Below are 24,491 nucleotides of genomic sequence, written 5' to 3'. Positions count from 1 at the left end.
CAAACTCAGATTTTTGGTGATCTTTGTACCAGGGCGATCCATCATCAGATGCGCTCTCCGGTGGACCATTCTGGAGAACCGCTGATCCCGATCCATCAGAAAAATTTGGTGTCTTCTCTGGATTCTCATCAGATGAGCAGCTCTGAGAGATCTGCTGTTCTGTTAGAATGGGCTGGCCAAATAGCAAGAACATAGGTGTCTTTGTTTCGTTATCTTTCTTTGAATTTTGGGTAGAAATTCCCATGGTGAGCCAGCAAGATAAATTCTTGTTGTCCTTTGGATTGTCCGTAAGGTTGCCAATGGGAACTCTAGGTGGTTGGACAGCATAATCAAGTCGCTGCGATCCAAGGGGAAACAGACCCGAGTGAAGTTTGTTGAAGTGGAGATCTGCGGAAGATAGTCCAAAGTGAGCATGCCTGGCTCAACATCTCTGATCTTTCTATGCCAAACAAGTTGGCCAGATTTCTGTAAAGCTCTTCGTATGATCCAAGGGCTGAGAGGTCAAGGGTCCGACCCACATCCACCACTTTTGCACAAACCCATATAACCACAGCAGAGCCCATCATTCACCACTTTTGTCTCCCTCTTTTCGTTTCTTTTTCTTTTCCTATTCTCCTTTTCTACTTTCCAACTAACCCATGTGCACCTTTCTTTTATTATTATTATTATTAGTTTTTTTCACCACCTTTAGTTGCTGCTTTATCGATTAATTAAATTATTGGATCCATGTCATTCTTACACAGTATTATCATACGCCACACCCACTCCATTTCTTTATGTTTTTCTTTTATTTCCTTCTTTCCACCCACTCTTGTTCCCCACTCATAGTTTTTTATATTTATTTTATTTCCTCTTTTGACAAGGACCCGAACCACACAGTGTTTTGCACACCCATCACCTTCTTTCCCTTATTTTATTTTTTATTACTTTAACCTTCCGAAATTTTTCTTCACCTTTATCCCCCACTTCATTTTATTTCTTATTATTATTCTTTTTTTCCACCAAAAAAAAAAAAAAAAAAAACACAACGACGTAGATGCACTGCACACCAAACTCAACGTCCTTTTATTCATCTCAGGGGATCCACCCCGATCACACTTTTACATCAAAACAAACACAAAAAAAAAAAAAAAAAAAAAAAAAAAAAAAAACAAACAAACAAACAAACAAACAAACAACCTCATCCACAGGCGGGATTTTTTCTTCTCTACTCTGCCGCCGGTCTTTTCTTCTTGCCTCCGTCCTGGGCGGCCCTTGCCGGTGTTGCCTCCGTGTTTCCTACTCCACTGGGCATGATCACTACTCCCTGCTCCTCCACTGCAGCATATGGCGGACCTCCAAATCGAAACATCACGGTGGCCTTCCGCTTCAGCTCCTTGTTTTCTGCCTTTAGCACACTTATCTCTGCTCGCGCATCCTTATACATGCGTTGGAGCAGAGCCAGTTGGGAGTTTAACTGCTGCACCTCATTTGTCCTACTCTGCAGCCGGTTCGACAGGTTTGTGACCGCCGTCATGCTTTCCACACATACCTTCAAAGTATACTGATTGGCCTCCACATCCGACAGCACTGCCATTCTTTGCTCCACAGACTGCATCGGAAAGTTCAACGGAGTATACCCAGCGGTGTTTGGTTGAGGTTCCAGTGCCACCGCACCAGTTCTCTCTCTCGTTGACTCGTTGAGGTCGGGAAAGAGGGTGAGCAGTCCACGGGAAGACGAGGACGAGGCCATTTTTCTGGGCAACAGAGTGTTACAACGTATTACAGAGTTTCTCTCTCAGCACAACAGTGTTACAGCCTCTCTCTCTCAGCACAACGAAGAGTTTTACAAAGGACAACAGTGTTACAGCCTCTCTCTCTCAGCACAACGAAGAGTTTTACAGAGGATTTCGCAGTTTTTTTGCTTCTGCCTCGGCCTCAGCCTCTGTCTTATAGCCGAGGCAGCCACGCGCATCGCGCGCCTCTTGACGCCCGACAATCTGGCACGCCTTTTCATGGCACATCTTTTGATAAAGTGGGCGCGCCTTTTGAGGGCGCGACTTTTGAGGGCTCACTATATATATCCATATATATCTATATTTGGGCAGCCTATATACACCATCATACAGTGTATTTTTTAAAGGTCCGACAAGACTCTGTAAACTGTCCCGACATTGATTCCGGTTAGCTCCTTTATGGGTCCGACAAGACTCTGTAAACTGTCCCGACATAGATTCCGGTTAGTTTCTACAAGGGTCCGACAAGACTCTGTAAACTGTCCCGACATTGATTCCGGTTAGTTTCTACAAGGGTCCAGCAAGACTCCGTAAACTGTCACAACAACTGTCACAACATTGTCTGCTACAACGGTCCGACATGACCCCATAAACTGTCTTCTACATCGGTCTGACACCACCATACAGTGTCCTCTACTACGTTATGACACCCCCATACAGTGTCATCTACAACGTTATGACACCACCATACAGTGTCCTCTACAACGTTATGACACCACCATACAGTGTCTTCACCAACGGTCTGACACGACCATACAGTGTCTCCTATCCTTTTTATGTATTTTCTTGTTTTGTTCCTCTCTTCAAACTCAAGTTGGTTAGTTTCTATCCTCCTTGAGTTTGCGGGGGGCTGTTAGAATTTACCATCACCTACCACCACTACCACCTCACCTACTCCACTAAACCTAACCCACTACACCACTACCACCTCACCTACTCCACTAAACCTAACCCACTACACCATTTGGGTGGATCAATGAATCCCAGTGGGTTTTGGACAAAGTTCATCATTTGGGTGGTCAAATTTGTGAATTTGTCGTTTTTGAAAAGATTTGAAACTTCAATTACTCCTAACATAAACCTTGGAATCTGATTTCAAAAAGTCTGCCATGATCGTGGAGACATATATTAGTAGCTTCCTTATTTTATTACAATATTTCTATTTTTGGTAATTTTCATTATATTTCCTTATTTTTGTATTGCATTATGACTTTTGTCAATTTCGGTTGTTTCCTATTTAAGTTAGGTCTATCTTTGCTTGTAAATAATAGATGTAAGCCTTAGGACTTTTCAGTTTTTGAGAATTAATATATTTCGAGTTTTATATTCGTTTGTTCCAATCTTGGTATTCTTTGTGAATCAACTATTGTTGAGCTTTATTCTAGGTATTCTTTGTGAATTAATGAATCTAGAGATGAATCTTGCTTCCGGTATTCTTGTTTGAATCAACAGATTCTAAAATTGTTGCTATTTTGCATTTTGTGCTACATCACCTTGTCTCTACTATTTGCTTTTGCTTTAGGTTGTGCTTAGTTTATAGATTTGGATAGAGATTTGGAAAGGGAAGATGTATGCGAAATGTGAATAAAATATACCTACATTCTATGAAGCACGAATATAGGTAGGATACTAATACGGGTATGATGCGGGTATACCAATATGGTAAGACTTAAAAAAAATAGGATACGGGTACAACTGGAGTACATCAATAAATTTTTTGTTTTTAATAATTTGTATTTTGAGATTCAATCTACAAATCAAAATTCAATACCAAAACTAAAAGGAGAAATTACAAAACTAAAAGAGAAATCATAGTTCAACAATATTAATACCAAAGTAAAGTCTATTAGCTATTTTAATACCATTAAATAGAAGAAATTACAAAACAAAATTTCATTTCAGAAGCCAGCTAAGCAATATTTGAAAACTTGAAACTTCAGTTTTCACTTTCATCAACTTCATCATTGAATAATACATCTTTCATCTTTGACACATTAAGTAAATGATTTGCAATTTCAAATAAATAAGAACAAAAACTCTCTAATAAATTAAACGTATCTTCACCAATGTCTCATAACTTGGTGTACTCCCGATGTACCCATGAAGTATCCAATCGTCAAAAAACATTAAAAAAAAAAGTATCCAATACGTATTTCCAGTACTCGGTATGAGTACGACAATATTTTCAGAATACTCATGCTTCATAGTCTACATTTCATTTAGTTTTACACACCTTTTTCATTTTCATTTCCAAATCCTTCAGCAAAGCCGTGAACCAAACACAGCCTTAAGGACATATAATCAAGTGTATCAAAATCGTTAATTTTATTATGTAACTTGAATAAAATAATCGAATTGAAACTAGATTCAAAGTGTAATGGTCAAAATGTTCAATTTGAAATAATAAAATTTTGATCAAACTACAGGGGTTAAAAACATAATTTATCCTTTCTGTTTTATTTACAGAATTATTTGAAAATTGTAAACAAAAATCCATTTGGTATCTATTTTGGTTTTAAAAACTAGAAAATAATTTACAAAATTTACTAAATTTTTGTAATCATAAAAAAATAAAATAATAATTTCACTTATTTAAAAGAAAAAAACCCCATTCCTTCATTCTCACATGCTTTTCAACTACCATTGTCTGATGATCACCGCCTTAGACCACCACATATGACTACCTCGACCTCTGGCCATGATCGCCGATGCTATCCTTCAAAAACCACCTTTCACGCTTGACAATCATCCTAGTCGCCACCAACCATCTTCAGTCATCGTTTGGTTGTCAACACCTTCAGCCACTAGACATCTACCTCTTTTCAATCATCTCACTTATTTGTAAAATAAAAATTTAAAAATATATATGTCAAATATATCTTTTATTAGAAAAATACCAATGAGAGGTAATTTGAAAAAGTTATTGTATATAGATAGAAAAGTTTATAATTTTAATTATTAATATTGATAAATTTTTTAATTAATTTTATAATTATTTTTCTAGTTTTAGACTGATCTAAAGTTTTTTTTTTATATTTTAAAAAATAAAAAATTATCAAATTTACCGACATAATTGAGTAAAATTTGTGTGAGTGGATTGTTGGTAAAAAAATCAAAGTTATGAGTAATGAAAAATGTTTTGGAGTTTTAATTTTTGAGTTCTAAAATTAGTTCTAATGATGTGATGTTTTGGTCTTGATTTATTTAGTTTTCTTTGTCATGTTATTAATACTCTATTAAAATATCAAAATTAGTGTTTTGAATCGTTACTGAGTAATTTTTATAGTTTTCTAGTAGAGAAGTTTAAGAAGTAGGAGAAGAGTGTAGAATGATTCTTTGAGCCACCTCACCACCTTCCTCATTCCACGTCACCCACCTCTCGCTGCCTCACTACAAGGGAGCTTCTATCTACACACACCAAATCCCTTCTATACATATACTTAATGATATTTATTTTTATTACAATTTTATCCCTAAGTGAAATTACCATTTTAAACATCATACCCAATACAAAACATCTCAATGCACATCTAGACTTCACATATGTTGAACCGCCAAGTTCGTAGCTTCTTCCATTGAAGCTGTTGAATTCTTTCTCATTCATCATACATTAAGCTAGAAGGGAAAACATTAACCTTCCTCATTCGTAGCTTCCTCCTCATTCATCATTGTTATGGAGGATTTGTCTTTTGAAAATCAGCAAATAAATGTTTATGAGAAACACAGCGAAGGAAATGTGAGTTTCTCGTTTCTTTTTTTTTTCCTTTTTTTTTTCCAGCGTCGTTCGGATAACCAGAGTCGAAGTATATTATTTTGTTCAGAAATCTACTACCGAAATAAGTATTTAATTTTAGAAGTTGTTGTCCGAAATAAGTATTTAATTTCGGAAGTTGTTGTTCGAAATGAGTATTTAATTTCGGAAGTTGTTGTCCGAAATAAGTTAACTTTTATAACATTCAACTTCCAAAATTTTAAAATTAATTCGGACAACTATTTTCGAAAATTATCATTTTGTTCAACACTGTACTTCCGAATAAAGTAAATTTTTTTTTTCCTATTTTATATTCCAAATTTGCAAACTGCATACCAAATTTACAGTTTCGAATTGCAAATTAATCTTTATAATGTTATTAAAAATTTGTAATGTTATACAAAACATGTAGGAATATGTGTCAACTCAAGGAAGTCAGGTTTGCACGGATTTTGTGTTGGATTACATTACTCGATTCACAACTGAACAAGTTCACTCTACGAAATTATAATGATTATGTTTCGAATTGCTCAACAAATGTAAATGTTTGATAATATTTATTTGACTTTGTAGGTATTCAAAAGTAAGGATGAATTGCTCAACTGGGTACGTGAAGTTGGAAAGAGAAATGGTTTGGTCATTGTAATCAAAACATCAGATTATGGTGGAGGGAAAAAAAGACCCAGGATGTATCTTGCTTGTCAGGGGAGTGGCCAATATAGAGCGACAAAGAAGTTAAAACATGATGGCAACAATACATCAAGAATAACCGGTATGAAGAAGTGTGCTTGTCCTTTTGATATGAGGGCTCACAGGTTTACCACACATGATGAATGGACATTGACCGTAGTATGCGAATTGCATAACCATCCACCTGCGTAGCACCTTGATGAGAAAGCATTGTTGATGGATGAGAAAGCATTGTTAATGGATATGTCAAAGAGCATGGCTCGGCCAAAAGAAATCCTAGTAACCTTGAAACAGCGAGATGCCCTCAATGTAAGCACACTTAAAACCATTTACAATGGACGCCATCGAAACAGGGTGGTATAGAGAGCTGGAAGATCACAGATGCAACACTTATTGGGTGAATTGGCCAAGTATAATTACATTGACCGCCATCGGTCTGAAGAGTCCACAATGACTGTGACAGACTTGTTTTGGGCATATCCTACCAGTTTGGACTTATTTCGGTCTTTCCCACGTATATTAATTATGGATTGCACATATAAAACCAAAAGATATCGTCTTCCTCTTCTTGAAATTGTGGGAGTGACATCAACTGAAATGACTTTCTCTGTAGCTTTCGCATACTTACAGTATGAGAGGGCTAATAACTATGCGTGGGTGTTAGCTACATTGCGTGATGTCATGGATGGTTTTGTTGTGCCAGCAATTATTGTTACTGACAGAGAGCTAGCCTTGATGAATTCCATACAGAAGATATTCCCGAGTGGCAGACATTTATTATGTCGTTGGCATATCAGTAAGAATGTATTGACCAAATGTAACAAAATGTTTGAGACACAGCAGAAATGAGAGAAGTTCAACCATGAGTGGAACTCTTTAGTGCATTCATTTTCTGAAATTCAATACGATGAGCGTCTTAAATCATTACTTAAGGAATTCAGTAGTTATCCTGATGTAGTCAAATACGTCATGGATACTTGGTTGGTTCCTTACAAGGAGAAATTTGTGGCGGCATGGACAAACACGTGTATGCATTATGGTAATGTTACAACGAACAGGTAAGATTACTTTTGTTCAATATGTTATTAGTAAGTGCCATGTAATTGATTTTAATTTGACTTACATTGAATTGAACAGGGCTGAGAGTGCACATGCAAAACTTAAAAGACAATTAGGTTCATGTCAAGTCTTATTTCAGGCATCATTTGAGAAAATACACAGTCTTCTTGAGTTGCAACACATTGATATCAAGGCTTCATTTGAGAAAAGTTTAACTGTTGTGCAACATCAATTTAAACCTTCTCAGTTCAGGGAGCTACAGGGTAATGTGTCTATCTCTGCATTACAGTATTTGCTTGTAGAGAGTAAAAGAGCCAATTCCATTGGTATTGATGTTGAAGCTTGTGGATGTGTTCTTCGCCACACTCATGGTTTACCTTGTGCCCATGAGATTGCTAACTACATCAGACAAGATCGTCCTATACCATTTGCTACCATACACTCACAGTGGAGGCAACTTCATATCTTCATATGCAACAAAGAAGAGGAAATGAAGGTGAGTTGTTATGCAGAAGCAGAGTTGTTTGTGAACAAGTTTAATGAAAGTGATAGAACCATGCGGTTGGAGCTTTTGAAGAAGTTGAAAGAGATTGTATATCTGGGAAGCACTTTTCTTGTTGAGCCGGAGGTGAAGCCCAAAACACGTCCTCGGGATCATAAGAAGATCAATGTTTCTACCCGTCGTGACCCGTGTGCATTTGAGTCGGTGCAATCTAGACATGATTCCTTCTCACCTAGGGACACCTAAATCACTACATTAGCTTCTACTCTTGAAACCAAGAAGAAGCGACCTGTTAAGGGAAAGGAGAAGGTGAATGCGAAAGGGAAGGTATACATTACTAGAACAGTGAAACTTGGTGCATATATTGATGCTTTCCCTTCTGGGTTGAAACCATACATTAAGTTGGTCAAGGATGTAGCTGTAGATGGGAATTGTGGTTTCAGGGCTATAGCTGCTTCAATTGGTCATACAGAAGATGATTAGGCTCAGGTTAGGCGTGATCTGTTGGGTGAGCTACATACACACAAAGAGGAATACATTACATTTTATGGGTCCTACGAAAGGTTTGAAGAATTGACAAGCATATTGTCATACTTTGAAGACAGTCCTGGATACTCACATTGGATGACTATGCCAGGCATGGGGCATCTTGTTGCATCGTGCTACAATCTTGTGTTATACCACTTGTCATTACAGCAATGTCTCACCTTTTTACCTCTTAGAACAGTGCCAGTACCTTAACTTGATAGACGTGAGATTGCCATTGGGTTTGTCAACGGAAATCATTTCATCCAGGTATAACAGAAACTTATCAATTTATGCATGTACAAGAAGTTATGAGGTATGACCACTAACTCAATTGATATTTGGTGCAGGTTTTGTTGCAGCCAGGCCATCCAGTTCCTCCTATAGCCACTAATTGGCGAAAATACCGTCACCCTTACGCTGTCGACTGGGATGATGCATATGTGCGCCACATTCAGCATTTCAAAGACATTATTCATGATACGGTAGCTACTCGAGAGACATTTGATGTTGTTGATGTCACATGACACATGTATGCATTTGAAAATGTTAGAATTATGGAAGAAATTAATAGATGTGTTTTTGATGTTGATGTGTTCTGTGGCATTGATTGAATGTTATCGACGATTGTTACCATTCTATTGTAATAAGAAGATATCATTTACAAAATCAACGACCATTGTTACAATTCCATTTTAATAATAAAATGTCATTTTCAATGGTATCAACCATTGTTGCCATTCCATTCTAATAAGAAAATATTAACCACTGTTACCATTACAACAATATCATCTTACAAAAAATACCACAAAAAATTCATCAACTAACAAATAATATGTCACGAATCAGCTGTATGCCTATGCCTAGGCCTACGACTGTATGTCAATATCGGAGATGAAAAGCGACCTCCAGTATAACTAGGTCCAGCAGAACTAGGTCCAGCATCGTCAATGTGCTGACTTTCAAGGACATGCGTCATAGTCTCTATAGCCTGGTAAAGTCGATGAGGATGTCGAATCCCCTTCTCATAACCAGCCTCAATAATAGGATGTGAAATTTGCAGTGCATATGCAATACGCTGCATTTGAAAAGAATATCACATTTTAGGGAACATATCATAAAATAAAAAGTAAGTTTCAAATGCATAAAAGAGGATAATATATTACATCGGCATGTTGGCTGAAATCTTGATGGTCATGGACACGCGGTTCATCAGTGTGCTCAACATATAGGTGCATGATATTCTTATTGTAAGTTTTCTAAACAAAACTGTATATTAGATTGAATTCCATTGAACAAAGAATACATACATCATTTATATAGAGTACCACTAATTCCTAATCCTACATGAATACATTACTAAGATATATAGAAGTCTAATAGATATAGGACACTTATTCCTAATCCTAGGAGAACACATATTCCTGATCCTAGGAGAACACATATTCTCACACCCCCGCTCAAACTCAAGGTGTTTTAGCAGAAAACATTGAGAGTTTGTCAAGAAAGAACCAACACCGAGCAGTGGTGTGAGTCTTAGTGAAGAAGTCAACAAGTTGCAGAGCCAAAGAGACAAAAGGAAGCGAGATAAAGCCAGACTACAGATGCTGACGGACGAAGTGACAATCAATCTCAATATGTTTTGTCCGTTCATGGAAGACAGTGTTATGAGCAATTTGAATAGCACTTCGGTTGTCACAATAGAGAGAGGTCGGGGAAGATTGAGGGACGCCCAACTCAGATAAGAGATTACGAAGCCAGACAATTTCAGCAGTAGCATGAGCCAGAGCACGATACCCAGCTTCGGCAGTAGAACGGGCAACAACAGTTTGTTTCTTGCTTTTCCAAGAAATAAGGGAATCACCAAGAAACATACAGAAACCAGAAATAGATTTACGATCATTAACATCACCAGTCCAATCAGCATCAGCATAAGCCTAAGCCACCAAGTCTAAAGAAGAAGTAGAAGAGAACAGCAAGCCCTGAAAGATAGTACTGCGAAGATAGCGAAGAATCCGAAGCAAAGCAGCCCAATGTGTAGAGCGAGGGGCAGAAACAAACTGACTAATCACATGGACAACATAGGCAAGATCAGGGCGAGTAACTGTCAGATAGACTAAACAACCCACAAGCTTGCGATATAATGTAGGATCATTTAGAGGAACCCCATCAGTAGTGTTGAGTTTTACATTAAGCTCAATGAGGGTATCAGACAGCTTAGTGTCAGTAAGTCTGGCACGATGGATAACCTCGTTAGCATACTTAGCCTGGGACAGAAAGTAACCCTTGGGAGAAGAAGCCACCTCAATGCCAAGAAAATACCGCAATGGTCCCAGATCCTTCATTTTGAAGGTGTGGAATAGATGCTGCTTGACCTCAGAGATAGCAAAAGAGTCAGAGCCAGTGATGATCATATCATCTACATATAGTAAGAGAGCAACAAAACCAGCCGAGGTATGTCTTAGAAATAAAGCAGAGTCGGAAGCAGAAGGATGAAACCCAAGCTCGGTAACAGCAGTCTGAAAGCGATCATACCAAGCACGAGGAGGCTGCTTCAGACCATATAAAGCACGCCGAAGACGACAGACTTGGCCAGAGGAATGGTGAAGACCAGGGGGAGGACGCATGTAAACCTCCTCAGTGAGATGGCCATTAAGAAAAGCATTCTTAACATCAATCTGATAAAGAGGCCAAGAACGAACAGCAGCGACATAAATCAAAGTACGGATAGTAGTCATCTTGGCAACAGGAGCAAATGTCTCCTCATAATCAATACCATACTCTTGGGAGAAATCTTTGGCCACCAGACGAGCTTTGTAGCGCTCAAGAGAACCATCAGAATGAGTCTTGACTTTGTAGACCCATTTGCAACCAACCAGATTTTTACCAGCAGGTAAAGGAACCAACTCCCAAGTACTAGTTTTCTGTAGAGCAAACAACTCATCCTCCATAGCTTGGACCCAATGAGAATCCTGACAGGCCTCCTTGTAAGATTGAGGTTCTGCAAAAGAGTGAATAGCAGACAAAAAGATACGATAGGAAGTAGAAAAACAAGTATTAGACCAACCCAACCTTTTTTGGAGGATGACGCGCTCGAGGAGGATATCGGTGTGCAGCAGGATCAGAGTCGTCAGAAGCAGGAGGATCAGCAGCAGGGGTAGAGACAACTGGTAGAGGAGGAGCCTTGCGACGAGAATAAACTAACAACGGAGGAGAAGAAGGAGGAGAAGGCGAAGAAGGAGAAGTAGTCAGAGGTGAAGCAGAATGAGAAGATGGAATAAGCTCAGGAGGAACTGTGGAGATGTACTCATCAGATGGGACCTTAGAAGGAAATGGATCAATATGAACCAAATCCTCTTTGGAAACTGGGGCGGTGAGAGGAGGAAGCTGAAAGTAAGATAGACGTTCGAGAAAGGCAACATGGCGGGAGATATAAAGGCGACGAGAAACAGGGTCATAACAGCGATAACCTTTCTGAGTGAGACTATATCCCAAAAAAACACATAGGACAGACTGGGCACTAAGTTTAGTCCTATCTTTACGAGGTAAAAGGACAAAACACGCAGACCCAAACACATGATGGAGGGAGTAATTAGGAAGTTGAGAAAAGAGAGCCTTATAAGGAGACCGACCAGAAAGAAGGGGGGTAGGCATACGGTTGAGAAGAAAAGCAGCAGTAAGAACTGCCTCACCCCAAAACAAAGCTGGAACAGAGGCAGAGAGAAGATGAGACCTAGCTGTCTCAAGAAGATGACGGTGTTTACGCTCAGCCTGGCCATTTTGGGCAGGTGTATCAGTACAAGAAGTTTGGTGAATGGTACCCAAGTTGGCCAAATATTCACAGAATTCAGTTTTAAAGTATTCCCCACCCAAGTCAGACCGCAACATTTTAATAGTAGATCCAAACTGTGTAGTGACCATGGACTGAAAAGTACGATATATCTGGTAGAAGTCAGACTTATAAGTCATAAGATAAACCCACGTGTAACGGGTGCAATCATCAACAAAAGACACATAGTATACTGAACCCCCTTTAGTAAGAACAGGAGAGGGTCCCCAGACATCAGTATGCACAAGAGAGAAAGGAGAAATAGAAATAGATGTACTTTTATTAAAAGGTAAAGCTGACATTTTGGCAAGTTTACACCCCCGACATTCATCAATTTGACTAGGAGAAACTTTACCCAACAATCCTGACTGAGCTAAAGACCGTAAACGGTCAACAGACAAATGACCGAGACGAGAATGCCATAAGTAAAATTGACTCGACTGAGAATCTAATTGAAACGAGGAAAATGCAGCTGGAGAGGTGGATAAGGGGAGATGCAAGCTTTCAACCACATAGAGATCTCCAATTCTACGGCCGGTCCCAATCTGCTTCTTGGACACCCGATCCTGCACACAACAGACATAAGAGGAAAAGATAACATCAAAACCAGGCGTATCAAGTTGACTGATAGATAACAAACTGACAGATAACTGAGGAACATAAAAAATAGAAGGAATAGTAACAGCAGACATGGCAGAGGGTAAGACAGACCCAACAGATAAAACAGACATACCAGATCCACTAGCAGTATTAATAGTAATAGGAACGGGTGGGGGAATACAATTTTGAAGTAAGGAAAGGTGAGGAGTCATATGATGAGAGGCACCAGAATAAAAAATCTAGACAGAAGAAGGAATACCTGAAGAGGATCCAAGCAAACCTGAATGAAGAGATGTAAGAGCGGAGGCAGATGGGGATGACTGAGAGGTGGATAGGATATGCTGAAGTTGTGCAACCTGAGCACTCAGGGAAGCCAAGTCAGGATCGGGAGCTGGAGTAGATGCAGTGTAAGCAGCAGGAGGTCGGAAAGTACTCGAAGTAGGACCGCGGAACTGTGTTTGAGAAGACGGAGCAGGCTGACGTCCCTTTTTGGGACAATTGTTCTTCCAATGACCCCTTTGATGGCAGAAAGCACACTCATCTGACCCTAATGGTCCTCTCTTGGGTTTCGCAGTGGCTTGAAGTTGATGAGGAGGAGGGGTCGATAACAAGGGTGGCTTGGCAAGAGCCAAGAACACAGAAGGAGACAAAGTCTGACTGGCCGTCTTAAGACGGGTTTCCTCGGAGAGAAGTTCACGAACAATAGCATCCACAGAGGGAAGAGGAGGTCGGTGAAGGATGCTACCTCGAATAGCCTCATACTGAGGGGAGAGAGCTGTTAAGAACTGGACTAAACGACCCTGTTCCCGAAACTCAATATAAGCGTCTAGTATCTTGAGACTAGGTGGTTCCATAAGAGCCAACTGATCCCAGAGATCTATCATCTCAATATAAAAGTCCTGAATAGTTTGATCCCGCCGACGAGCACTCTGAATAGTTGTTTCCAACTCATACCGCTTGGCAAAGTTGGACTGCTGATAAACACCGAGTAAATAATCCCACACTTCATTGGCAATACTGTACTTGGAAAACATCATTCCAATACGGTCATCCATAGAGTTATGAAACCAGGTAAGAACTTGGGCTTTATCACAATCCCAAGTGTCACAGGAAGGCAGATACCCTTCTACTTTCGGGTCCGATGGACAAGGAGCAGAACCAGAAACATAGCCCCATTTTTTTTGACCAAGAAGAAAATTCTTCATAACACTGGCCCAATAGGCATAATTGCCACCAGTGAGTTTACATTTAATGGCTTGAATTTTAGGGTCCATTATAAAGCAAAGTTGTAGAATAAACAGACAAATATGGGGCTTGAGTGCAATATTCCTGAAAAAGGGTCTTAAATAGAAATAGCCAAGTTGAAGCACAGAGATCACAGAGATCGCGAAGCACAGAGAGAGAGAGATAGAGAGACTGAAGCTGAGATCGATCTTCAGACGAAGCTCGCGAAGATCTCAGACAGAGATCGCGAAGCACAGAGGCAGACGAACCAAATTAACCAAAGAGCCAAAGTAGATAGCTGCGAATCGATTCAGACAGAGATCGCGAGGAAGAGAGAGGCCTTCGCGAGACGAACCAGAGAGAGCTAGTGTTTCGAACCCTCGCGAGTCTGAAGAGAGAAAAGTCGCGACTTTGATGGTGACAAACCGGTCAAACCAGAGAGGGTTAGGGTTTTGAACCTAGCTCTGATACCATGTAAGTTTTCTAAACAAAACTGTATATTAGATTGAATTCCATTGAACAAAGAATACATACATCATTCATATAGAGTACCACTAATTCCTAATCCTACATGAATACATTACTGAGATATATAGAAGTCTAATAGATATAGGACACTTATTCCTAATCCTAGGAGAACACATATTCCTAATCCTAGGAGAACACATATTCTCACACTTATACCAATCCATGTAACCCAGTACACATTCCCAATGCTGATAAACTGGTGTGCTCCTCCGCTGCTCAGATAACATGTGGTTATCCCAGCCTCCCAGATCCTATCCAAGTATCTTTACATGACTGTATATCGTGCAGATATGTTGCCTCGAGCACCACGACTGGGAGCTAGCGGTGCATCTGGGATGGTTTGAACCCTGCCAAACTGCCTCAGAACTCTATCTGGATGATAGGGTTCGACCATGTCTAAGCATTTTAAGCATCCATAGTAGAACGTAACGGGGTTACATGGATGCCGGTCTCTGTAACTGTGGTATGGATCCCAAATAACCTGTAAACGTAAAGTGTTTTTGAATTAAAGTATATGAAGGGTAAAATAAATGGAAAGTGTTAAAATTATCTGAGGACGAGTAAACTTACATCAGTCGTTACCAAGATGTCAAGCTCTGCTCGAAAAGATTTCAAATGATCAATGGAGGAACCTGCCTCTCTCCTAGATGCCCAATGGTACACGTGTGGCATGTTTTCATTGTAGCCCATGTTCTGGGGAGGTCATATGCTCGGAAGTGCTCATAAATTCACGCCTCCAAAAGAGTCATATAACCACCCATCTGCTTAACACCGGACCGGCTAGCATACCCTAACTGTCTGTATAAAAATGCTAATGCAGCACCACCCTAGGCGTAAGTATGAATGGATTCCAAATCCATCAATAAGCCAAGGTAAACAACAGGAATCCTGCCGCCACTCTTGTCACTGAAGAGCGTACATCCTAACAGAAACAACAAATAAGCTCTAGCAGCGCACTGCATAGCCTCCTTTGGGTCTAAATCTGTGACACCAGCAAACTAACTTCGCAACCAATCAAGCCTGACTGAATTCCCACAAGAAGTAGAAACCTCTTAATGTGCTACACGTTCAGTAATCCCCAAGCCATAAACCAGTAGTGTAACTCCATGATGATCTGTCACATCTGGTACGCTGATTGATTTGCCTACAATGGAAAGGCCAAGAATAGTGCCAACATCATCCAGGGTCAAGGTCATCTCACCAACTGTCATGTGAAATGTGTTCGTCTCAGGTTGCCATCTCTTAACAAAACTGGAGATTAGAAGCTTGTTGGCAAACCGATAAGTGCAACGAGCTAACTGTGACAGCCCAGACTGCTCAATAATGGCTTTGAATCTGGTGTTGTTGTCTGCTGACCACCATGGCCATGCAAGGATCTTTGAAGAGTGATTATGACATTTTAGGGGCCCTCGTTCCTATAACACAAATAATATCTCATTAGAAACTACCATACAACACACACAAAAAAATAAATAAATAAAAAATCATATACAAATGAATTTCACTTTTACTCAGAAATGTTTACCTTCCCGAGCCAAACAGCTGCAGTGACATGACTATTGAAACCCCGCAGTATTGATGGATCAGTCGGTCCACCTGGAAAAGCATGAGTAAGGTCCTCTTCCTGGACAGTAGGAGAATTGGGTAAAGAGGCATCCTCCGCAGCAATGTTAGGCGTATCATAACCTTGAACTCGTCTTTGGCTTCGGCTCCGACTTTGATTGGCACTGGGGATATCATATTCTACGAAACTAGATCACGACCTGGACCACGACCTTGACCTCCTCCTCGCCCACGCCCTCGTCCTCGTTCATGGTCAACATCCAATTCACGATGTCGTCTATTTGAAGCAGTAGGTGGGACACGTTGTTGATATTCAAAATCCATATTATCTGCAAAAAATAATATGTTTAATGACTATAAAATTGAAACAAGAATATACAAAAGAGGGAGGGGGAAAAAACTGTTCGAAAGTTGAAAACCGAAACTACATATTCTGTTCGGAAGTTGAAAACCGAAACTAAAACTTAATTTCGGAAATTGAGTGTTGTCCAAATTCAAAATTTTCAGAAGTTGACTGTCGAAGCAATGAACAATTTTCGGAAATCTACTGTTGAAATTATTGATTATTTTCGGATTTCTACGTCCGAACAAATTGTTCCATTTCGAAAAACCAGTTCCGAATAACTTGTTCGTTTTGAAAATGGTTTAATACAAAACTCTACATTACAAATTCAAATAGGAATGAGGATTGAAAAGTAAACTAACCTAACTACGAATGAAGATTGAAAATGTGCTGGAATTCAATGCTTCTTTGGGGATGAAAGCTGTGTGAAGCAGGGAGCTACGGGGAGAGATGGGTAATGTGTGAAGAAGGGTAATGTGAGAGATGCAGCGCAGCTTCAATGGGTGTATTTGCACCATTGAGAGAGCAATGTTAGAGATGCAGCTTCAATGAGTGTACTTGCACCGTTGGGAGAGTTGGGTTTGAGGGTTGGTCTCTGTGTGTGTTGGGGGGGGGGAGAATGAAATGTGTGTGCAGTGAGTAAAATAATTAGGAATTAATTTTTTTGGTGTGTGTAGTGAGAAGGATGTGCAAAGAGGGGATTTGGTGTGTGTAGATAGAAGCTCCCTCGCTACAACGGTGAATTCTTTATATTCCTAAAATACCCTCCTATTCATATCTCTATAAATAATGCAAGTTTGGCCTGTGTGTTGGCACTATAGTTGGGATTAATTTAACTCATTAAAAGATAAAATAAATTAAAATATTAATAAGATATAATATCATATTTGAATTATAATAATTTTATTTTTGCTATGACAAAATTACAAAAAAATCAAAAATTCATCTAAATAGAACTTTTTAAACCGAACTAAAATAGTTAAAAAGCCAAGTTAAAGATATTCTTTCCAAACAAAGCCTAATTTAGTTATTATACGTTAAAAATTAATAATAAAAAAGAAAAAGTCAAAACTATTCCTCCTTCAATTTTTAAATAATTAATTTTTTAAAAAATTTGTTTAAATTATATTTTTCCTGAAAAATTACAAGTAGAAACCATAGACAATTTGATATAAACTCCCATAATAAATAAAAGCTATAAGCAAATTTAGTTCAGGTGCACCAAACAACTTTAATAGGCTATATAATTAAGAAAGTAGTAATACTACGAACACCTAAAATTTTTAGGTAAATTTACCCGAAAGTCTCGTCTCGTATCTTATATACTCATAAGTCGTGTTGATCACATAAGTTCTACTGTTTTCAAAAGGTATTTCAAGATATCTTTTTAGATTTATTTTACATCATATGAAGAATTTTTTTTTACTGTTTTTCAAATGTAACACTTCAATGTGGCGGGTATGATATGATATTGAAAAAAAATTTCTTAGTATATTTTTCCAAATATAACACTTTAAAAAAAAAACTCCTTAATATATTTTTTCAAATGTAACACTCTAACAAACAAAAATTTCTTAGTGTACGTTTATCAAATGTAACACTCTAAAAAAATTCTTCAGTGTACTTTTTCCACTTATAACACTTTAACAAACAAAAACTCTTTAGTGTACAATTTAACACTCTAATGTAACATTCTAACAAATAATAACAATTAAGGAGATTATAATAACAAATGAGTCATTACATATTCAAAATGACTAAATACATGCTATATGGATTACAAATCTAAGATGTGAAGTTTTTATTGGTCAATCTCCTAAAATTTTATCAATTTATAATTTAAATTCATTGTATACATAAACTTCCCCTTATACCAATTTAATTTTTTGAATTAGTATGATTTTCGTTCTAAAAAGGATCCAGCTTCCATCTTATCCAAAATTTGGACAGGAGGTCCACATTGTTAATTTAAACAACTCATTTTTTTAAGCATCATTCGAATAGATTAAAAAATCAAAATTAGTAGCACATGTTTATATCACATTTCTTTTTTAAAAGAATAAACAATAAGTATAATTTAAAAAATAAATTTTTATTTTGAGTAATACTAGAGATCATGAAAAAAATATTATGAAATGTAACATGAAGATTTTTCATCATTTGATAGTGTGTGGTATTTTATTGTATGTATAATCCAAAAATAAAGAATCTTTCATGATCATCTTTGTGATATTTTTTTCATAATCCCTATCATTACTCTTTTATTTTTTAAAAATAAATATGATTCACATTTAATTATTCTAATTTGTTTAATAGATGAGCCCAAAATCGAGCTATCCAAAAAAAGAAATTTATGGAAATTGAGGGTCTTTTTTGTAACTAAATCCCAGTCAAAAAACAAACTCCTCCTAAACTCATCATCTCTTGTCACGTTACGTTGATTCCATTTACTCTCGAATTTTCCTTCACACAACTATATAAACATTCTCACCATCCAAACACAACCCATCGAACTCTCCTTCTCAAAAACCATTCCATCCTCACAACCCCAGCTTTCAAAGCTTTCATCAATGGCTACCAAGACTGAAAAAGCCATAGGCATAGACCTCGGCACAACATACAGCTGTGTCGGTGTCTGGCTACACGACCGAGTCGAAATCATACCGAACGATCAAGGCAACCGAACCACACCATCCTATGTTGCTTTCACCGACATCGAGCGACTCGTAGGCGATGCAGCCAAGAATCAAGTGGCGTTGAACCCTGAAAACACTGTTTTCGACGCCAAGCGACTCATCGGCCGACGATTCTCCGATCCCTCGGTCCAAAATGGCATGAAACACTGGCCTTTTAAGGTTGTTCCAGGCCAGGGCGATAAGCCCATGATCGTGGTTCGGTTCGGTATAAAGGCGAAGAGAAGCAATTTACGCCCGAAGATATGTCGAGTATGGTGTTGTCGAAGATGAGGGAGATTTCTGAAGCTTTTTTGGGTCACCCGGTGAACAACGCGGTGATCACGGTTCCGGCTTACTTTAACGACTCGCAACGTCAGGTATTAAATTCTTCATCACCAACTCATTTAAATATTTAAGTTTTCAAAAATGAAACCAATTTTAGAATAATGTTTGAGAGGTCGAATTTGACCCTCCTAATCCCCCTAATCCTCAAAACGACGTCGTTTTAGGAATTTTTTTTTTTCTTCTTCCATGTTCGACTCTGCAACAGCTCGGAGGGAGAGGGAGAGAAAGAGAGAAGAAGAGGGGAAGAGAGAAGAGATCGTCGCCCAGCACGTCGCCGCCAATCGCCCAGCCCGTCGCCACCGTCGCCTAGCCCATCGCCCAGCTCCGATCGTCGCAGCAGCTCCGCCGTCGCCTCCGGCCCCGCCTCCGCCTCCTCCCACTGTTATGGCCCCCTCCAGTCCACTCCTCCTCCTCCTCCTCCCTTCTCTTCTCCTTCTCTGCTTCTGAAAAAAAAAATCAAGATTAGGGGGATTCGGGGGAGCTCGTTTTCAAGCTCCCTAGCACGGTCGCCAATTTTATTACTTAAAATTTTAAGACATATCGGGATAATTATTCAGTAATTTTGAAGTATGAACACATGATATTTCATAATATTATGATTGGTGAAAAAAATAGATACTTGAGGTATTATATTGAATGATTGGAAAACATAAATGACATATTAAATAATAATTAATTAAAGAATATAAACACATAATATCCTAAAAATATTAAATAATTTCCCGACATATCGTGTGTATTATGGTATTACAATCCTCAGACATATTCTCAGGAAAAAAAAAAATATACCTCTTTTTTCTACTTATCTCTATATAGTAATAATAAATTGATACTTTAAACCACCTTAAGGTGAGTTGGCATATGGGCCGTTGATAAATTTTCAAATAAATTGGAGAGATGTCCAAATTTTATTGTTTATATTATATTCTCACCACGTGTCTTGTTGATAAATTTTCAAATAAATTGGAGAGCTGTCCTAATTTTATAGTTTATATTATATTCTCACCAGGTGTCTCAAGTTCAATATTTGTAAGGGTGAGTTTGGAATTAGTTTTAAAATGACATTCTTTTTAAAATTTTTTGTTTGTAGTAATTTTTTTATAAATTTATGTAAATTTTTTTCGTTTTCAACTGTAAAGGTTAGTTTTTTTTTTTTTGTGTAAAGGTTGGTTTGGAATCAGTTTTTTGACATTCTTTTTAATTGTTTTAGTAATTTTTTTGAAAAAATGTCAAATTTTCATTTTCAAGTCTTGTCTTGCATGGATAAAAAAACAAATACTAAAAAGCAATTTTTTTAGGTTATTTTTTTTGGGGGTGTTTTTAGTAGATTTTTTAATAAATTTTTTAAATCAATATGCAGTTGAACTTAGAAGACTTGGAGCATCTTCAACGCTTCATTAAATCTGTCATCAAATTTAAATTTGATAAAAAATGCCTAAAACCTTAGCTCCAACCCTTTCATTAAACTAATATCAAATAGAGAGAGTTATTTTTTTCATCAAATCAATGAAGCTTTATCTTTTATTAAATTTGTAGGTCACTGTTAAATCAGACGTCAACTTCTTCCTTACAAAAGGTGTTGTTCAATTTACACAAACCGGTCGACCGGCTGGATATCTATCCGGTTGCCCTCCCGGTCAACCGGTATTTTTGACGAAAAATACAAATTGTCTATTGAAATGCTCAATATCATATGGAGTTTTTACTCAAATTTTATTCAAATTTGATGGGAGAAAAAAAAAAAAAAAAACAAACAAACATTGGAGATGCTCTAAGAAGAGTACATTTTTATGAATTTTTATTTATTTATTTAAATAGAATAAATCGAATAGGCTTATTTATGTTATATTCTCAACTACACAGGCAACTAAGGATGCTGGAGTTATCGTGAGCTTGAATGTGCTGAGGATGATCAATGAGCCAACCGCGGCCGCAATTGCTTATGGGTTGGACAATAAATCGACACAAAAGGGAGAGCAGACCGTGCTCATCTTCGATCTCGGTGGCGGAACATTTGATGTTTCACTATTGACTATCGAAGAGGGCATTTTTGAAGTGAAAGCCACCGCCGGAGATACCCATTTGGGCGGCGAGGACTTCGATAATCGGCTGGTGAACCATTTTGTCGCAGAGTTCAAGAAGAAGCACAAGAAGGACATTTCCAATAATGCGAGAGCGTTGAGAAGGTTGAGGATTGCGTGTGAGAGAGCGAAGAGGGCTCTCTCTTCAACCACACAAACCACGATTGAAATCGATTCCTTACAAGAGCGAGGTTTGAGGAATTGTGCATGGACTTGTTCTTGAAGTCCATGCAACCGGTGGAGAAGTGCCTTCGTGACGCCAAGGTTTGTTGATCTAGCAAAATAATATATCACGCTCTCACTGTTTTAAAATTACTTTATGATGTTATATGTGAAAATTACTTTTATCTAAAATTAATTCTCAATTAGTAGCTGTTCTCTAGGTCTCAAATTCAAAATCTCTTAGGTGCTATCAATCTTTGTGTTGGGCGAGTCCATATAGCGCTTTGCTCTGGTTTTAAATGGACTCCCCGCTAGTGGACGGTGGGATTGGTCTTCCAGGGATTAGTCGAGGTGCACGCAAGCTGGTCTGAACACCCTGAGTTATTAAAAAAAAAAAAAAAAATTTCTCCATTAGTAAACTTAAACTCATGTTTAATACAACTTTGAAATAAAACCTCATAATCATATAGTAATGGTTATAATGGTCATTATGAATTGAAATAAATATATTATTTATATTTGTAACTGTTATGTAATGAAATAATCAAGAGTAGTGATTGGGAGCCCGAAAAAGGTTCCCCCGAATGCCCCGAATCTACGAAACGACGTCGTTTTGTCGTTGTAAATTTTTTTTTTTTTTTTGGATCAGAAATCAGAAGCAGAAGGAAGACGAAGACAGAAGAAGAAGAAAGAAAGAAGAAGAGAAGAAGGCAGAGGGGAGGCGACGGCGGCCGGACGGAGGCAGCCGGACGAGCTGCGACGATCCGCCGGGCTGCGACGATCCGCCGAGCTGCGACGATCGGCCGGAATGCACGGGCCTCTCTGTGTGTTTGTGTCTCCATTCCCTCTTCTCTCTTCTCTCCCTCTCTTTCCCTCTCTCCTCTCCTCTCTCTTTCTCCCTCTCTCTCTTTCTCCCTCTCGAATTTGAGCTCTGCAGGTCGAAAATGGCAGAAAAAAAGAAAAAGAAAAAGAAAATTTCGAGCCACATTCGAGCCAGCCATTTCGGCCCTCAAACATTTTCCAATAATCAAATATTAACTTTTGATTTTTCTTAAAATATTCATAATTAGATTGACAAGAGTCAAGTTGATGAAGTGGTTTTCGTGGGTGGGTCAACCCGAATTCCCAAAGTCCAGCAACTTTTGCAAGACTCCTTCAATTGGAAGGAGCTCTGCAAGAGCATCAACCCTGATGAGGCAGTGGCATATGGTGCCGCGGTGCAGGCGGCGATTCTGACTGGGGAAGGGAACCAAAAGGTGCAGGACTTGTTGCTGCTCGATGTCACGCCGCTCAGTCTAGGCCTCGAGACTGCTGGTGGTGTCATGACAACCTTGATTCCAAGAAACACCACAATTCCAACCAAGAAAGAGCAAGTCTTCTCGACCTACTCGGATAATCAGCCCGGCGTGCTAATCCAGGTTTACGAAGGCGAAAGAGCGAGGACTAAAGATAACAATCTGCTCGGAAAGTTTGAGCTCACCGGTATTGTTTAAGAACACGAAACAGAAAACTAAACTGTCCAGGTATTAGTTCAGAATTTACTCATGTTATGGCCCCATAACAAAAAGAGCTTAAATATTCACGTAATTCCAGACAGTTTTCTGGTTTATTTTCTAGGTGAATAGAATTTTTGTTTTACTTAGGTTCTTAGTTTGGTTTCTTGTTTATTACTTGTTAGTTAAGTCACATAATTAGGCTCTTGAGGCGTATAAATAAGTCAGGTATTAATATAACAACTAACGGTTTGAATTTCACCGGTTTAAAAAAAAAAAGAAAAAGAGCTACTATTGTAATAGTTGAATATCAATCTGAATATAATATTTCTTTCTTTCTTTTTTTGATAATTCTAATAGGTATTCCACCGGTGCCAAGAGGAGTGCCGCAGATCAATCTGTCGTTCGACATTGATGCGAATGGGATACTGAATGTGACAGCGGAGGACAAGACAGCGGGTGTGAAGAACAAGATTACAATCACGAATGACAAGGGTAGGCTGAGCAAAGAAGACATTGAGAAGATGGTGAAAGGCGCAGAGAAGTATAAGGCAGAGGACGAGGAGGTTAAGAAGAAGGCGGAGGCGAAGAATGCGCTTGAGAATTACGCGTATAACATGAGGAATACAGTGAGGGATGAGAAGTTTGGGGGCAAGTTGGACCCGGCAGACAAGGAGAAGATCGAGAAGGCAGTGGAGGAGTTGATAGAGTGGTTGGATAGGAACCAGTTGGCTGAGGTTGATGAGTTGGAAGACATACTTAAGGAGTTGGAGAATTTGTGCAATCCAATTGTCTCTAAGATGTATCAAGGTGGTGGTGGTGATGGGCCTATGGGTGGTGGTGATATGACCGGTGGTGGTGGACCTAAGATTGAAGAGGATGATTAGATGATGTTAAGGAGGGGAGATTTGTTTGTTTATAAATAAATAAGAAGCATGTGGACTCTGTTTTGGTGCTCTGTTTTTTAACTCTGTTTTTGTACTATTTAGTTTTGACTTGAGAAAGATTGTGAACTTAGTAACTAGTGTATATAGGCTGTCTGTAAGAAAGCTTTTGAATAAAACTTTGTTTTTAAGTTTTATATATAATTTGCTGCATATATTCAACTGCAACTTCATCAATACTTGGATCTCATATAATAGCTTTGAATAAACCCTTTTTTAACCTTGTTTTAATGTGGGATATTAATATTATTCATCAGCAACATGACTAATTGGTGAAAGTATGAGTAATACTAAGGGCCAATTTGGAAAGTTGGTAAAAAGTAAACTTTTTGATTTTTTGCCAACTTCTTCCAAAAAAAGCCACTAAAAAAGCTAGTTTTTTTTGGCTAAAAGAGCCACCAA

General features: G+C 38.5%; 1 protein-coding gene and 1 pseudogene across 2 annotated transcripts; both read left to right on the top strand.

Moving 5' to 3' along the window:
* The first annotated feature begins 7,185 nt into the window (after positions 1-7,185).
* LOC145791251 (uncharacterized) lies at positions 7,186-8,260 on the top strand. The gene is made up of 3 exons (XM_082871583.1): positions 7,186-7,274; positions 7,354-7,903; positions 8,057-8,260. The coding sequence occupies exons 1-3, from the start codon at positions 7,186-7,188 to the stop codon at positions 8,258-8,260; spliced, it is 843 nt and encodes a 280-aa protein (XP_082727709.1).
* A 10,699-nt stretch (positions 8,261-18,959) lies between these two features.
* LOC114315826 (heat shock 70 kDa protein-like) lies at positions 18,960-24,122 on the top strand (annotated as a pseudogene). Its single transcript, XR_014329201.1, has 4 exons — positions 18,960-19,441; positions 21,273-21,754; positions 22,723-23,134; positions 23,506-24,122. The product of XR_014329201.1 is annotated as a heat shock 70 kDa protein-like (transcript).
* Positions 24,123-24,491: the final 369 nt, after the last annotated feature.

Source organism: Camellia sinensis, chromosome 5, assembly GCF_055761805.1.
Source record: "Camellia sinensis isolate YWXY chromosome 5, ASM5576180v1, whole genome shotgun sequence".
NCBI classification, from domain to species: domain Eukaryota; kingdom Viridiplantae; phylum Streptophyta; class Magnoliopsida; order Ericales; family Theaceae; genus Camellia; species Camellia sinensis.
This window is presented reverse-complemented; position numbering and strand designations above follow the sequence as displayed.